The following is a 19,093-nucleotide window of genomic DNA, read 5'->3' as shown; positions in this document are numbered from 1 at the left end:
CATTTTTCTTGCCTGGCATAACATTAAACAGTGGGAGAAGGGTGTTGGTAAGGCAAAGTTTCACACAAACAGCATAGATCAGGGCGTGTTTTGACACACTCATGACTGTAACACTAGTTCAATACTGGTTGTACTGGGGATCTATTTTGCGGTCAAGAGCAGCTATGTGATGTGTATAAAAGGAAATTATAAGAAACAAAACAATCTCTCTAAAGGTAAATTTGAAACAAATAAATAATCACACAGAACTTTTAAAATTCACTAATGCTTTTAAATTGGTGTTTTTCAGTTTTTAAAAATATGTGCACTGCTCTCTTCTTCAGTTATCCCAACAAAACTTATGATTTCCCAACAAATTTCTTTCAAGAAAAGTATACCAAATTTCAACAAAATCGTTTCACTGGGAGCCAAATTGTTTCATGTGAACAGATGGACATTACAATGAAAGTAAAACTGCATGGACTGCTAGAGATGGCAGAATCTTTGCAAGAATCTGGAAGCAGGAGATTTTACTAGGTTGAAAATTTCAAGTTAAACGTCAGAGCCAAAAAAACTAATAGTTTCACAAATGACACTCAGGGTGTGTTTCAAGAATTGCAGGTGCAGGAAAATTTAGTAACCAAAAAATAAAAAGGAACACATAAACAGAGACAAAGTTATAAATATAGTTGAAAAGCTGGGAATAAAGTATTAGTACTCAGGAATCCAAAAACATCAAAGAATGAATACCCGATCACCATACCTAGAAATGGCATACCAATAATCATTAAGAAAAACAAAATGGTATATTCAAGAGAATGCTACTTATTATCAACCATCAAACATCATGCTCCAGAATAGATGTGACCAGGAGACTTTCCTTGACTTCTAAAACTCATAAAACAAGGATTAAAATTATTGTTAGAGGCCTAAGAAATCAAGAGCAAAAAGCCTGATAGTGATAAAAATGAGCGAAAAGCAATCTCTTCAGATTTAATCTGACTTCTGAATAACAACTTGAAAAAGTCTATAATTCCATAATTTAATGGCGTGCTTGTTTTCTTGCACTTTTCTTGTCTTAATACAAATATTTTACTATGCAGATGGGCTATTGGTCAGCTAGTTACACTGGGGCTTTGTTTTCACACATTGCTGTCAGAATGCAGGCAGTGCAACGTAGTGGTTAGGGTTTTGTTCTTTAAACACTCAGGTTATGTGATGCTGTGTGACCAGGACCAAGTTCCATCACATGCCTGCTCTCCAATTGCGAAAGCAAAAATGTAACCAGTTTCATCTCAAATATTGAAAATCACCTTTGATAAAGGTGCAGGCCAAAATCCACATGCATATATGTGAAAATGTGTATCCAACCAGTTGCTAGGGTTAGGAAGAAACATTTAAAAATAGGCAGCAAAACATGTAGAAGAAGGGTCAATAAATCCAAAATGAAAATAAAAATCGTATATATATAAACATCTATGTGTGGAAGTGTGTCCATGGAAGTGGGTATGTCTGTCAGTCCAGCCCGGAAGTGAGAGGGGTAGTCAGGAAAAGGGCTCCACCTCTGAGGATACGCAAGCGAGGCCAGCACGTCGGCAAAACGAAACATCCGAAGTGAGAGTCACTCACTTATCCGCTATTACAGAAGTGAGGCAAGCACATCGGCAAAACGATATCCTTTTTAATTTTCCTCCGGCGACTAATACACAAGCAAGGCGAGCACATCGGCAAAATGAAACCTCAGAAGAAAGACAGTCACTTAGCTGCTAATGTACAAATGACGCAAGCATGTCGGCAAAACAAAACCTCCTAGGAGAGAGATGCCCAGAGTAGTTCCTTTCAATTATCTGACATCTCTACATTTAAATTTTGTTTCTGACGATTTCAATAGTTTCTAGGACTGCAGGGTTTTTACAGCATGGGCTTACACAGCTAGTATCAAATAAAGGTCTAAAACAAGAATGTTGGTTATCATCCTATTCTGCTGTCTTTCGTTATACACAGTGTGATCACTAAGGGATGTAACAGCAAACCAAACCCCAGACACAACTTCACCAACACCGTCATGGGTTAAAATAACAATTGCTTAATGTTTACAAATATCTTTTACAGGCTTCTTCGTAATTATTCCAACACAAGTTAAACAGAACTGACATTGATTGTCCTTTAATATTCCTTCTACACACCCCCCTACAAGTGTTGTCCACCTCCTCCTGACACTGACTTTCCTATAGAGGTCAGGTGGCCTCTTTTTATGCTAGACTTGAAAGAACTTCCTGTGTTATAACATTGCACTGTGCAGGCATTTCCGCGTAAGGCAGAAGCCTGATAGTTCTCCCCTAAAGCTGCTCCGTGTGCACCCATGGCTCCCAGCAGGGTTGCCCAACAGGACTACAATTCCCATCAGCGTACTGGGGGACTATACAATTTACGGCATTTTCCCCCAGCCTATCCATTTTATAGCTCCGTCCAGGAATAAACACACATCCTCCATCTCAGGCAGAACCTCAGTCCAAAGCCAACTTCTGTTACAGCCAGCAAGAGCAGATGATAGTGACTTTCTTGCACACACTCAGACCATGTGAATGTGGTTTATAGCTGTAATGCTAATGCCTGATAACTTCACATGATGAGCAATGAATGAGTGAAAATAACGATAAATCAACGAGCATGACTAGGCTAAAGCTGCCAAACCAGGCCAATGTGGTAGAAACCACCTCTGCATTTTTCCTGCGAAACACTTCAACTATAAAAGTAATCAGTTTAACAAGTGACACTGAGAGGAAGCAGCGAAAATGGGTGTTTCTATCAGAAGTGGAGAAGGCCACCGCAAGGGAAAGGGATTGGGTATGTATTATTACACCAGACCAAATGAACAAGCTATGTATCAAATAAAAAAAATAAAAAAAAGTCTGCATTGATTACTTAGATTTCAACCCATGTCAGTCAGCTAGTAAGTAAATGTAAATGAAGAGGGTGTAACCATAAATGAGACAAATGATATTCAATATGCATGAGTGGATTTAATATAACAACATTCATGCTATATGTGACATAATTTTGTGCGTGTAAGTTGACCATAACTACATGAAGTAAGTGATATCTCGTAACTTCAGATACCTGACCATTTCATTTCCTCTGATTTTTATTTCCCATTATTGAGGTCACCTGACCACAAGTGGCTCAGGTTGTTTTTATAGTATAATTTAATTTTCCACCAAGCACACAAGCAAGTCCAGGACAGCCACTAAGGTGACTGACACTCTTATGTCAAGAGGCACACCTCTAAGAAACTGCAAAACATCTATATACTTTTCACATTTTACATTGCAATTCCGAGGGACTGTGTGGAAGCCCACTTGTGTAGGAAGTGTTAAAATTATATTCAATCCCAACTCAATCAGCTCTGCCCGCACTAGTAATCTTGGTAGGTTCATTTGGCCCTGTTTTACCAGAAGCAATGCTGATTATGCCGCTGAGCACTGGCTTACAGCAATAAAAAAGGGGGGATAGAAAAATAGATGCAATCTCCTAGAGAGAATGAGAAAATGAAAATGATTACTGCTGGCAGGCAGCTTGTTTCCCTCTCCTTTTGTGTCAAGGGGCAAAGCTGGAGTCTTTCATGAATGATAAATGATTTGTACACAGATCAGCGAGCCTGGGCCCTAAATGTATCCATAACCCATTTCTGCCCAGACAAGACCTGTCCATTTGTTTGTGTGCCTCCTGAGGCAGTGAAATTGAGCAATTTATCCAGCTTACTATGTGTACTTTCACTGGTTTCAATTTATGAGGCACTTTATTTGTACCTTTTATATTTTTTCCCACTCTTTTTTTTATTTCTTGACATTCCTATTCACTTCCATCTTACTGATGTTTACCCTTTTTCCCCAAAAAATGCAAAATTCAGGTTGTTTTTATTTTTGCCTTTTACTTGGATTGTGAGAACTACAAACAAGTAAACCGATGAAGGTGCTGAACTGTTTCATTTCACTAATCAAAAGACAACAGCCTCATTGGGAATCCAATGACAGTAAACATCAAAACCATTTATTGTCATTATGATTTTTATTTTTACCTTAAATAACTGTGCAGTTGACTGAATAGGAGAGAAACAAGATGCATTAATCAGATTTGTCTTCATGTAATGAAGCACTCCACATCCCAGTATGCTGTGGATCATTTATAAAAATGCTAGCTAGGAGCTGTTACCGATATTTATGGCTAAAACGGCTAGAAGATGAAACCACCGTAGCTTTCAAACACTCAGTGTGGCGAGCTTCAATGATAAAGACATCTTTACTTGCAGATGTTCATCATAAACAGGCATGTGAGGTGATGTTGGGATGTAACTAAGGGAGAAGGGCATCTTAATTAAAGGGTATGTGTGGTGGGAAATATATACTCTTTGAGCAATATGCCCATGCATTAGTTCTAGGGACAAGCACAGCTATTTCAAATTGAAAATGCCCCATTGTTGTGGGTCACTTTAACGAGCCAGAAAAGTAGGCCTTGTCTCATTATGTGGAGAAATTATGTCACAGACTTATGCAATCGTAGCAAGTCGGAGGCAGATGCAGCTTACTCCTGTTGACCACCAGTCATGTAGTCTGACATTGCAGGTGAACTCACCGTACCCACAAAGCATTGGTACACATACTGGCTTTGTCAGGTAGCATGTTAGTAGCTGTCAGAAAACGGGGCGAATTTGTATTATTTAGGAAGTATGAAACTGTGCTAGAAAGTTGTCATAAAGTCATTCAATTTGTTATATGCTGCAATTTGTACTTTTGTTATCTGACAAACTCACACAAGAAGATCAGCAGTTGTCATGGTTGACATTCCAGACTAGGCATGTAGTCACGTAACTTGCCACGACCTTTTGTCATTTGAGCTAAAAGAGACCTCCATTTGTTTAAGTGGCTTCACTGCAAAAGGCGCACTGATTTCCCATAATGGGCATAGCTATAGACAAGTAGCGAATTTACGGATACGATTAAAGCAAGAAATTTTATCAAGAGCAGTTCATTTTTTGAATTAAAGTGGCACAGATATTAGTGCTGGTGCCATACAGCTACAAGGTTTTCCATTTAGTTCTCTCCCCAGTCTCAATCAACATTTCCTTAATTCATTCTCATCTTCATCTTCTCTTTCACTGGTTTAACAGCCATTTTTGAGTTTACCCAGGTTAGTCATTTGCTCCCCAAAATCTTTTTCCTCCTCTCTCCATGGCCTTGGCTGTCTTTTGGACTGAGACTTATTCTTCTCATATCATTCAACAACCTCCAACCATATCTTCTAAGTCCACCTTCTGGACCTCATTCATTCCATCTCTGTCATGATGACATCTTCACCCATTCCTACTTTTCATTTTGCTGTATGCATGACCAAACCATGTTAGTCGGTTTCACTTCGGCATAACACGTATCACCTGCATACTGAGTCTCTCTCTGAATTCAGGATTTTTCTTCCATTCACTCCACGACACTCCACAACACTCCACATGTTCATCTGATTTTTCTCATCTCCGTTCTTTACAGCTTTGCTGTATGTACTGATTTCACTGTCCACATGTCACTCCCGTACAGTAAATTCTTCCTCACACAGCTTTCACAAACTTTTCCTTTCAATGCCAGAGAGACTCCTTTAGAAATTACATTACAGAACAGCTCTTGGAATTTCTTCCATTTACTTTTTGCTCTTGGTGCCAGAACCTCCATCTACATTGAGAATGTCACCTCAATAGCAGAACCTTGCTATTTTCACAGAAACCATTGCTGATATCTACATTTACACCCACTGTATCAGCATTCTTCACTCCTTTCACACTCATTAACTTTTAACAAGCAAAGGTTGCACTTGCCGTCCATAAAATAGCCTACCTAATGCTATATCTTTTATGCACCAACGTCTAACAAAGCCATACACTGGATCGATTTTCCCCAACAACTGTTTCAACACACGTCACACTGCTATGCACCTACTGTACTTCTTCCGCAACTTCTGCCTCTTCGCCGCTAACCCATTACATTGGCCTTACCTATGCTTACTTAGAGAACTTCCACATTAAAACTAGGTTTCCATTTCAGTAACTTGTGAACTTGACCCAGGACACAGGCAGACAGACATCGTTATGCTCACCACACACTCGTTTATTATAAACTATTTACAAACAGTCCCGCGCTCAAGTCCGCAGTGCCTCTTGCACCAATTCCCCAAGTCCAGGCCTTACAATGCCTCTCTTTCTCTTCTCAGGCCTTACAATGCCTCTCTCTTTCTCTCTTCTGGCCGCCTCCAGTCCTCCCGCTAGCTCCGTCCTCTTCCACCCGACTTCCGCTCCAGACTGAAGGGAGGCGGCCCCTTATATAGTGCTCCCGGATGAGCACCAGGTGTTTCCGGCATCCACTCTTGGCCACGCCCCAGCGTGGCGGAAGTGCCGCTGTCCTCCCGCAGCTCTCCGTCGCCACAATAAGTCTTCCCCGGCACTTCCTGGTGTGGCGGAAGTGCGGGCTCCGGGATAATTAGGCACCGGGGCGCCGCCTGGCGGTGGCCACGGGTCCCTACAGGGCTGGGCTTCAAAGCCCTGTACCCGAGGCCCCCTGTCCAACCAGGACGGACGCCCACTCGGTCTGGAGGAGGCACACGCCCTCCTCCGGTCCTCTAAGGCGTCCCGGCCGGGCTCCACCCCCGGCCGAGGGCCACACGGGATGAACCGGCATCGGGGCGCCGCCTGGCGGTAACCACGGGCCCCTACAGGGTAGGGCTTCCATGCCCTCGACCCGTGGCTCCCAATAGAACCAGGACGGACGCCCCCTCGCGGTCTGGAGGAGGCACAAGTCCTCCTCACGTCCTCCTGGGCGTCCCGGCCGGGCTCCAGCCCCGGCCGGGGGCCACAAACTACAATTCTGCTTCAGTTTGAAGCAAAATGACATCATCTTCATACAGGAGCTCCCACGGAAATCCTTCACACATTTCTCTTTACACCACCTTTATTACTATCACAAAAAGCAATGGCTTCAGAATGGATCCTTGGTGCACAGCCACCTTCACCTCAAACATTTCACTATTCCCATCTGCTTTTAGAACCACTATCCTGCTTTCTCATACGCTTTTACAACCACAGGCATTAAAAATTTTTCCACACTTTAACTTTATCAAAGGCCACCTCACCACAGCTTGTACAACCATGTCAAATGTCTTTGCCCGACCTACAGATGCAAAAATAGAGCGTGTTTCCTTTTTTTTTGAGGGTTTTCATTCATTTGCTTAACAACAAAGATCTAATTTTGAAAAAAAAAACCCTCTGACTGAGTTTTCACCTTTATCAAACTCATCAGTTCTCCCTTACTAACATTAACTTGAAAAAGCAGTTCCTTCTAATTTAAGTGACATCTTTCTCTTGAACCTAGCATGGGAATACTGAAATATTGTGAAATACTGTAAACTGTCTTTGCCTATTTATCTTACATTATTTAGTTTATCGTCAAAAACCACTTTGGAGCTAAGCTGACATTTAAATGTGTAAGAAACAGAGCTGAAAACAGATGATAAAATAAGATGAGCTTAAGGACATGCAACATGTGTCAAGCACTTAAATGGTTCAAATGCAATTATTTAAACTTACACAGAAATTAACAGCATGATTTCAGCAAATACATCATAAAAGAAAATCAGAATATGAAACTGATCCAAAAGTTGTCACCACAGTTGTGACCAGGAAATGAAACGACTAAGAGCATGGCAGAAACAAAGACTTGTACAAAGGAACAAAACTGAGATTTAATGCCAACATGTAATCATAAGATACGGCAGTAGGGATGTCACAAGACTCGATACTTCACTTCCAAGTCAATACCAACATTCTGAAAAAAGTAGTCAGTACCACAGTGATGAGTGACTACAAACAGACATGTTACTTTGAAAGGCAGAATAAGTGACAAATATATGAGTAAAAACTAGAAGTAAAAATGACTCCTAGTGCTGCGCCACTGCATTAACACATCTCGAAAGTAAAAACAGCTGAAGTCATGTGTAGAAATATTTGGCATTCAAGATTAGAGAATTTCAGAGAACATCCATTATGGAGTTAGGTTAGAAATAGGTTTGTGGATGTTCTGAAAGCATACGACTCCCCTGATTATATGTGAGTTATCATTGTTTAACTTGTAGACAAGAGATTAATAGCTTATTAATACCATGTCCAGCACTGTCCCAATAAAATAGCAGAGGCTTTATATTCATTCTCTGACTGTTCGATTACAGATATCCATCTGAGCATCCATCCTTTTCCTAAGTTCTGTTTGGGTCTAGCATACAGGACTGTGAGATGTGGAAGGAAATTGCATAAATATAATTTATTTAGTGTTTAGATGCTTGAAGCACAAAGCACATCTCTTTAGTAATATGACACCTGGTATGTTAACAGAAACGCATTGCAAAGACACGATTATAGCAAAATGGACAAAGCAGTATGCTGAATAGTCATTTGGTTTTTGAAAGCAAACTAATATTCATGAGTATAACACCTAACGTGACATACAGAGTGTAAAAACAGTACAGCATATCATACAATAACAAAGTCTGCTCACTAATGTGAAAACAGCACAGCAAAGACCATTATAGAAGAGTTCTTGAATGGTGAATTCCTGTAAAACTGACAAGTCTGATTTCACACAGGAAGCCTTGAAGTTGAGACGAATGTAAAACAGGGACAAATTTGGACAATTAAAGCAGCAGGAGTTTGTGATATTTGACGTTTGAATCAATTTGACTCATCCATTAAATATTACTCTTGGGTAAGTTATTTTACCAGCTAATGATGCAAACATAAACCTTACAAAAGGAAATGTTACAAGCTTAACATAGTCGTCTTTTGAAAAAATCAGACTTTAAAAGCATGTTGCTGCAAAAACCACTTTAAAATGTTTGTTTAAATGAACATTTCCTGAATTATTTTAGAATTCACAAATTCCTCAGTACGGATATAATGTCTTCATTTTTATTTTTAGTATTTATTTTAGACAATATTTTTCAGTTAAAGGTGAGAAAATGTCAGAAAATAAAATTATGATGTGCTTTCAGTAAGACAAATCAGGTTGCCTATGAAGATATAATCTTTTATAAACCCTATGGTGAAATTCCCCTATGATAATAACATCCCCCCAATTGCTGTTACACATGTTGTCCATGAAACATTGAATTGAAGCCTTGCATTGTAATTTGATAATTATGAATGTCAACGCTAGTTTGCTTAAATGACAGATGGCAACTGCTTGAGATACCACTATTTTTAAAGTTGCTGTTACTATTAGGATTTATATATTTTATATTCTGTTATAGAAAAACGCACAATGTCATGTCCTTGAATAATGGAGTTACTATTAATTAAAAAGCTGTGAAAGTGATTTCTCTTTTTGCCATGGTATCTAACAAATTTCAGGTATTGTGGAATTTGGCATTGGTATCGAATACAAAAATTCCAGTGTCATGACATTCCCACCCGGCAGTAAGATTCTAATGCTAAAACATCTTGGAAACACCGTTTAGTTTCCTCTAAGCTGACAAATAGAGCCAGAAAGTAGCAGACAGGAGACATGAGGACAGAAATAGCATAATATCTGAATACCAGAGAGAAGTCAAATGCACCAAGCCCAATACACAGAAACAAAATAAAAAGTCAAACAAGAGCTGGCAAAAAGATTGTTTAACCATCTTAAATTGTTTCCTCTAACTTAACTACAAAATGAGAAAATCCAATACACAAATGTGTTCTATACCAAGCCACCATCTTAAGCAGGTGGAGTTTGATCATGCAATATGTGGTGCGGTATCGGTGCATCACCAGCAACATGCACAGAAACTGCAAATGGTATGGATGTGGCAATGAAGGATGATCACAGAACAGGTCCTAAAAGAGGGTCAAGGAAACATCGCCATCATAGCAAAAAATATTCTAAGATACACTGGTACAACCTATATAAATAAAAAAAATGAAAACAGGGCAAAAGGAAATCAAGATGACAACATCAATTCTGAAATAATCTAATTGGTCTAAAAATTCAGTGGATATAAACACTTTCTCCACAAAAGAAAAATCAAAAATAAGCTGAATTGTGAAAGGTTCTCAACACTCAATCTCTTACAGTGTAGTGTGTCAGTGTAGTGATGGCTTTGTCCTTTTAAATACTTAGATTGTGAATTTCTGACCCTGAATTACACCAGAATAGAAGATATGCTCAGACTTTAAAGTGGGGGTGCGAGGATGAAATCATAAGTTTGTCTCAAGGTGTACTTTGTCTACTGTATTCTGTATCTTTAAATATTTTCATATCTTTAACTATGCAAAATCACTACTGCTATGTTGTTATTATCACTTTTTCGGTTTGCTTAATTGTTTATTTTGACAGTTTATTGTTTATTCTGCTCATTGTGATGTTGCCTGTCATTGATGTCTCGGAACCCTTGTCGTAGTTGTCATTACTGACATGGTGGCTTTTCCCACAACAATCATCTTTTTAAGGTCAAGTGGTTCATCTAAAAGTGCATGAACTCAATTTATGAGAGAAGGTTTGTATTTGCAAAAGTTTTTTCCTGAGCAATAATAAAATAAATTTGGACCTTCTAGTGATTTAGAGGATTGTCCCAGTCCTTATTTTTTGGTAAATGTTTATATCTACCGTATTTCATGATCCTTGCTGACATATCCGGAACAAATTTGTAATCTCTGCCGCTCACAATAAAATATTATTGTAACTGATTGATTATTTTTTTGAAAACATGTTCATGGTGTAAAGACTATCTTTAAAGAAAAGACAAAACCATTAAAAACCCTCTCAGAAACATAAGGTGTAAGTAAAAGGTTATTAAACAGAACACCAGATAAGCAAAAAAAAAAAACAGGAGCAGTGAATCTATATATATAAAATTATTTTTGCGTTTGAAACGGGAATTATGTATGACCACGCAAAAAGGAAATTACATATGACCACAGAACATATTATAATACAGGAACTAATCACTTCCTTTGTGGACGCCATTTTTATATCGTCTTTACGAATTGTTATTATTTGTGTGAGAGTTATTTTACTGATATTTAAAAGAAGTAAACACAAACACGCCGATCTATCCCATAGAAGTGCGCCCCATGTCGCCCTCTCCCAGCCCTCCTCTCTGGGCTACAGCGATGAGCTGTCCGCTGCCAGGTGCATTCTGACAGAGTCGTCCAAGTGACTGTCGTGGAAACTGCCACATTCTAACTTTTTTTTAATTGGCAGTACTTGATAGTATAAGAGATGAAGAAAACAGCCTTGCGTCTTTCTACTTTTTAACTGCGCTGAGCTTTAAACAATGTGAAGACAAGACCGCCTCAGCGGTGATGTGTCGTGAGAATAAAGTGGACACTGGGAGGCGCGGAATGTCGGGCTGCTCCACCGGTTCGACAGCTTTGCAGTTGCGGGCAGCGTTCTCTCTTCTTGCACTGTTTGTGACACTTCAAGTGCCCCGTCGGACTTCTTGGACAGTGGAAATCTGTGCGAATGAGTGTAATCGGCACCATCGAAGGGTGATCTTTCTTGGTAAATTGCGGTGCACGACTACTTACTGTCCATTATGGTGAGTTCGGGTCACTAAAACTCTGCAACATGCAAGGTTGCTTTTGTGATTAATTATTTTAAGAAGATGGAGGGTTTACATCTAAGAAGAAGTACCAACCTCTTCATGTAAAGTATTGGACTTGGGAATTGTTTGGACCTTCTGCCCGTTAAGCACGGAAGGGCAGCATCCACATTTCTCAGAATAATTTTTCTCCTAAATCACAGGCACGTAGTGCAAGGTTACCCAGAACCACTGCATTAATACTCAATGTATCTTTATTTCTTAAACGTTAATGTTTTACTGTTTAATAATTTATACACTTCTTATATATCATTCAGATTCTCTTATGGAAATGTTTTACTGTTAAATAATTTATATGCTTCTTATATATTCTTCAAATTCTTTTATCAAAATGTTTAACTACTTAATATCTTATTTTATAAGTGCTACATTTTATTTTTTTTCCCTTGCACTCAGTTAACGAAGCCACTGGGTAATCAGCTAGTAAATTAATAATAAAAGAAGGAACAAAGGAAATTCCAACGTTAGCAGAATGGATAGGAATATTAAATTAACAGTAACAAGAAAACTATAATTTCTTTAACAAGTATAAAAAAGAAAACAGGAGAGATGATTTAACTTAAAGAAAATCCTACAGTAACATGGCCTAAATAAAATAGACAAGTCTTAATCAAAATGATGGAAGAAGGCTAGAAGGGTTTGAACCTGAAAACATCAATAGGGATTCAAAACTCTTACAAAACTAGTGTTGTTTGCAGTGAATATGAGGTGTTCACTGGTGACCTTGTTCACCATATATTTTTTATTGAAATTCACCCTCTGGAGAGCTTAGACCAGGGGTGCCCAATACGTCGATCATAATTGACTGGTAGATTGGAAAGGTAGTGCAGGAAGATCACATTGCATTCAAAAAAAACATTTTTTAAACGTTAGTCTATCATATATCCTCCCTATGGCATTTGCCACTTTATTGACATACAGGGCAACCAGTCTGAGATCTCTTTTCTTCTAACACACTGGTCATCCCGCACACATGATCAAACGCACAAGCTACTGCAAAACTCCGGCTGTGATCTAGTTAGCCTTCCAATTTATATCGACTAAAGAAGGGATTTAATAAAAAAATTGTTTGGGGAGAGTATGGGCTGGATGTGGAATTGGAAGAGGATTTTTTTTTTCTCACAATGTCAAAATCCAAGTGCGTTTGTCTCAATCTATCATTGCTATTCCAAAGAAGGAAAATGTGGAAAGGCATAAAAACATAAAAACGACGAAACTGACTTCTTTCCGAAAAGCGATCTGAGAAAGAGAAAGGAGAGGGAACTAAAATCGCAGTTAATCGGACAGCCGTCATTTTTCACTCGGCTGAATTCAAAAGCAAAGGCAGACACACCGAAGCATCATTCCGGGTGAGTCACTCGATCACCAAGCATAAGAAGTCCTTCCAAGATGGAGAGATGATAAAAGATGCCTTCGTTGAGACAGATGGCTAGGGAGAAAAAGGAGTTTCTCCTTGTCATTAAACATGGAGAATACAAGCAACTTAATAACGATCAATGGCAGCTAGACTTGGCATTTTTTTTCCGATCTGACCAACATGTTGAATGAGCTTAATTTACAGCTGTAAGGAAAAGAGAACTCCATGGTCAATATGATTAGCTCAGTTAATGCTTTCAAACGAAAAATACAGCATCTGTCCTTAAAGCTACAGTGCCTTGATTTGGGAAACATCCAAAACCTCGCGTCAAAGCAGGAGACGCAATGGAAGGTGTGTTTGCAACTTGACAGCATTCGCTACACAGAGCAGATTGGAAATTGCCTGTCAGATGACTTTGACAGATGGTTTCAAGACTCAGCGTTACTTGAGCCAATCGCTACATTTAAGTGCTATCCATTTACGGAAGATGTTGAGGGTGATTCACCTGCATCAAAAATTGCAACAGTGGAGGATGAGATTTTGACACTACAGGATGACATTCAGCTGAAGTATGGGGCTCTTGGTTTTGGAAGTTACTCACAGAGGAAAAGTACCCAAACATGAGGAAATGTGCTACCTCCTTGACTGCATTATTAAATCCAAATACTGTAGTGACCATAAATGTATTGAATTGTTATTGTGCCATAAAGGTTTTATATATATATATATATATATATATATATATATATATATATGGCATTTTTAATGTAGGTAGATCATTTCGACCTGGTCATTTTAAAATTGCTCACAAGCTGAAAAAGTGTGGGCACCCCTGGCTTAGACAAGCATTTTTCCCAGTGCTTTTTGCGTCCAGCGTGACAACACAGAACTTTCATGTATTTGTAAGATTGTTGGCAATCTGCTTCTCACATGTCTGATGTCACAACCCGATTTGTACTTCAGCTGGACTTCCACCCTGCATTTATTTAAAAGGTAAAACTCTCAGTATTTTCATTTAAAGAGCATAATACGAAAATAAGAGTACTGCCACCGGATATATAACTGCCCTGACTCAGCAGGAAATCAGGAAAACTGAATTTGTGAATAAACCAGGAGAAGATGCAAAAGGACAAAACAAAAGAAAATAAAAATAAACCATAGTGACCATTACCCAGACGAGAGGCAAAATCAAAGTCAAATAACAGGCAATACAAGAAAAAACAGCACACAATATCAAAATGATAGTAAGGAATTCTATCCGCAGATCGGATAAGGTGTCTAGTGAAAGGCTGACCATTTATGGTGGTTGTTGATCAAGTCAAGGTCACAAACACAGAGACCCCCACCTCTAGAGATGAGGGACGTGACCCTAACAACAGTGCACACTTAGCTTCTCATAAAGAAACAGGCTATGAAGCATCAGTTTACAGCCTAAATCATGACAATAACACTGATCTTTGTGCATGCCACAGTGCAGCGGCATATGACTAACTTGCATGCATAATCAGCCATGTGCCACAGCTAGGAGTCAAACCAAGCCTTAAAGGAGTCCCCTCCCCCACTGCAAAATAGTATTAATAATGACAGATTTATTACTTTATTTATTTATTTTATAAAAAGCACTTCTCTCTTCTTGTTGTAAGAAAAAACTGCAAAGCATCTGCACAGATACATGGAAAACAAAAAGATGTTCCTGCTGCACCTGCAACTATGACTTTAACAATTGTTCAAGACCATCCCATGCCGCCAATTCGTGTTGCACAGCGAAGGTGTGCTCCAAGTATGGAACTCTGTGAGCACAAGAATCTATATGTTATTTACTTATTGCTAGTTTGTGGCCATTTTTTTCTGTGATATTCATTCTGTCTGCATCTTTTGTTGTTTAAGGCAGGGTGGTGCAGTTCACACTACTTTGAACTTGTGTTTATATTGTATGATAAGAAGAGAAACTAAACTACAAGGTAGAATTTCAGAGCGTTATTCCAGTTAACAATCGCTGGGAGCCACAGTCCATCCCAGCAGCACTGGACATAAGGCAGGATTCATGGCTGAAGTGGCAGTCCATCACAGAGCATATTCACCTGCACAGGATCAGCTAAGAGCCATAAATTAACTTAATAAATCCATTATACCCAGCCTAAAACGTTAAACCAATTTTTGTTTCCACCTAACTGAAGGCTGTAATAACTGTGAAAGATAGAGGTTTGCAATACAAATAAATATCCACCAGATAATAAGAACAATAAACCAAAAAGAAACTTATACATGTAGGTGAAGGATAAATATAAAAAAGGCAATTTAAAAAAATATATACTCCAAACAGGAAAGTATCAATAACAGTTATTGTGTGAAGAATAAAAGGCATTTTCTACAACCAGTGGTTTAACAGATTGACAGCAGTTATTTTAATGAAATTGAATATTATTTTGCCAAATATCAACTGCATTCTGAACTAATATTTCACCCAAGTATTTGTCAAGAAAGAAACTAATGGAATTCACAATTTAGAAGTAAAAGCAAGCTCAGAGTTAATACATTTTAATAAGAAGATTCAGATGTGCTTCAAACTCTCATAAAACCCCCAGACCTGATGAGATTTTACCAACAGTATTGAAAGAAATAAAAAGTGTCATCTATAAACCCTTATTAGACTCATTTGATCAGTCACTCAAGAAAGGAGAAGTACCTGAGGACTGGTAAGTTGCAAATGTGACTCCAGTCTTCAAGAAGGACCCTGCTAATTATAGACTAAAATATCATACTTCTGTACTATGCAAAATTATGGGAACTGTAAAAAGAAATAAATTAGAAAAGTACCAATGAAAAATATATACTAAATAGCAGCCAACATGTGTTTATAAGAGAAAGATCTTGACAAAGCAATCTTTAAGATTTTTTTCATCAGCAGTAGTTGACAAAAGTAATGCATAAAATATAATTTACTTAGACTTTCAAAAATCTAGCTATTAAAAGACAAATAAAATGTTAGGTTATGTCATAAAATTTGCTGAATATACTATAAATTTAGGAACATTATGTTCAGTCTCCATAAAGCACTAATGAGACTTCATCTGGAGTATGTAGTTCTGATCACCACAGTACAAGAAAGACATAGCAGCACTTGAACCTGTGCAGAGGAAAATAACCAAGCGCATCCCAGGACTTAAGGACATGACTTACTCTGACAGAATCAGAGAATTAAACCTGTTTAGTCTTGAGCAGAGGGGACCTAATCCAGGTATTTAAATTCATCAAAGGCAGTGATAAAGCAGATCCAGAAAATTCTTTCAACTTAATAGTGAATCATGTTGGATGATGACACCAGTGGAAATTAAGAACTGTATTTAAAACTGAGGCCAAGATGTACCCAAGTAAATTTTTATGGGAATCTGAAATAAACTACCAAGACATGTAATTGAAGTAGAAACCTTGAAAACCTTTAAAAAGTACCAAGATGAGATGTAGGGGCAGCTTAGCCATTAGCTAAGAAAACAAGCCTGATGGACCAAATGGTCTACTCTCATTTGTCAAATTTCTTATGTTTCGTATATTTCCTCCACTTTAAATTGAAAGCCTGTCTTAAATAAACAATTGATAAAATGTAACTAATGCAAAACTTTTCTCTTTACAGGTATCACAAAGATCTGTCCATCAGGTCATTCCTGACAGGTATTTCCCTTTGTCTTTTAAATGCATTGTGGCATAAATAGCTGGTCAGACTAATTACTGCAATTCAACATAAATGTAACAAATGCTAAATATCACCATCTTTTTTTACTGCTTTAACATATTATGTCTAATTTGTTTTTCAGTTATTCACAGTATTTTGTTCTCTTAATCATGTTCAATAACTGTTTTTAACTTTTCATTGTTTAATAGATTTTATTACTAAAGCTAACATAATCAGTCTTTTTGATCAGTCTATATACTCATACTCCTTGAAGATTTAAATAATCAGTACAGTGATCCCTCGCTATATCTCGCTTCGACTTTCGCGGCTTCACTCCATCGCGGATTTTAAATGTAAGCATATCTAAATATATATCACAGATTTTTCGCTGGTTCGCGGATTTCTGCGGACAATGGGTCTTTTGATTTATGGTACATGCTTCCTCAGTTGGTTTACCCAGTTGATTTCATACAACGGACTATTGACGAATGGCGTAGAAGCTACCCAATCAGAGCTTGTATTACGTATTAAATAAAACTCCTCAATGATATACGATATGCTTCCCACGCGGTGCTTGATTGTTTGCTTTTCTCTCTCTCTCAACCTCTCTGACATTCTCTGCGCCTGACGGAGGGGGTGTGAGCAGAGAGGCTGTTTACACAGAGGCTGTTTGCCTAGAAGATACGGACGCTCCTCTAAAAAATGCCGCTTTATCACGGTGTTTTGGCATACTTAAAGCCCAAAAGCACGTATTGATTTTTTGATTGTTTGCTTTTCTCTCTCTCTCTCTGACATTCTCTACTCCTGACACGCATTCTTTAAAGAGAAGATATGTTTGCATTCTTTTAATTGTGAGAAAGAACTGTCATCTCTGTCTTGTTATGGAGCACAGTTTAAACTTTTGACTACAACAACAACAACATTTATTTATATAGCACATTTTCATACAAAGAGTAGCTCAAAGTGCTTTACATATTAAAGAATAGAAAAATGAAAGACATAATTATAAAAAATAAATCAACACTAACATCGAATAAGAGTAAGGTTCAATGGCCAGGGGACAGAAAAACAAAAAACTCCAGACGGCTGGAGAAAAAATAAAATCTGTAGGGATTCCAGACCATGAGACCACCCAGTCCCCTCTGGGCATTCTACCTAACATAAATGAAACAGTCCTCTTTGGATTTAGGGTTCTCACGGAAAGGCTTGATGATGATGATGGTCACGTAGACTTCTTCCTTTTAATCCGTCCATCATTGTTGGAGCATCATGAAGCTTTGAGTAGGTGGAGGTGGCGCAGGCCACCACCACAAAGAAACCGGAAAAAGAAACAGAAAAGAGAGTAGGGTCAGTACCGATTTTAGAGCCACCATGAATAGTTGTTATGATGAATTGAACATACAGAGTATCAGGATTAAGTTAAATTACGATTAAAATGAAGTTATAAAAAGGCCATGTTAAAGTAATGTGTTTTCAGCAGTGTTTTAAAGTGCTCTACTGTATCAGCCTGGCGAATTCCTATTGGCAGGCTATTCCAGATTTTAGGTGCATAACAGCAGAAGGCCGCCTCACCACTTCTTTTAAGTTTTGTTCTTGGAATTCTAAGGAGACACTCATTTGAGGATCTGAGGTTACGATTTGGAATATAAGGTGTCAGACATTCCGATATATAAGATGGGGCGAGATTATTTACGGCTTTATAAACCATAAGCAGAATTTTAAAGTCAATTCTGAATGACACAGGTAACCAGTGTAGTGACGCTAAGACTGGTGTGATGTGTTCTGATTTTCTTTTCCTAGTTAGGATTCTAGCAGCTGCATTCTGCACTAGTTGCAAATGATTTATATCTTTTTTGGGTAGTCCAGAGAGGAGTGCATTACAGTAATCTAGTCGACTGAAAACAAACGCGTGAACTAATTTCTCAGCATCTTTCAGTGATATAAGAGGTCTAACTTTACTTATGTTTCTTAAGTGAAAAAATGCTGTCCTAATGATCTGATTAATATGTGATTTAAAATTCAGATTACAGTCAACAATCACCCCTAAGCTTTTTACCTCCGTCTTGACTTTTAATCCTAATGTTTCCAGTTTATTTCTAATAGCCTCATTGTATCCATTATTGCTGATCACTAAAATTTCAGTTTTCTCTTTATTTAACTTGAGAAAATTACTATTCATCCATTCTGAGATACTAGTCAGACATTGTGTTAGTGAATCAATAGAATCGGGGTCATCAGGTGCTATTGATAAGTACTAAAGGGTGTTATTTCATGTCTAGAGGGCTCTAATAATGTTAACAGCGTGGGAGAGTTTATAAGGGCTTAAAATATATAAAAATAACCATACAAACATATGGTTTCTACTTCGCAGATTTTCACCTATTGCGTGGGGTACTGGAACGCAACCCCCACGA

General features: G+C 38.2%; 1 protein-coding gene across 1 annotated transcript in view; it reads left to right on the top strand.

The window, feature by feature from the left end:
* aff3 (AF4/FMR2 family, member 3) overlaps positions 1-19,093 on the top strand; it is a 196,038-nt gene that overhangs the window by 52,898 nt on the left and 124,047 nt on the right. The window contains exon 5 of the mRNA XM_039746235.1: positions 16,641-16,678. Within this exon, the coding sequence (XP_039602169.1) occupies positions 16,641-16,678 (38 nt within the window). The remainder of the gene's footprint in view (positions 1-16,640; positions 16,679-19,093) is intronic.

Source organism: Polypterus senegalus, chromosome 2, assembly GCF_016835505.1.
Source record: "Polypterus senegalus isolate Bchr_013 chromosome 2, ASM1683550v1, whole genome shotgun sequence".
Classification (NCBI taxonomy): domain Eukaryota; kingdom Metazoa; phylum Chordata; class Cladistia; order Polypteriformes; family Polypteridae; genus Polypterus; species Polypterus senegalus.
This window is presented reverse-complemented; position numbering and strand designations above follow the sequence as displayed.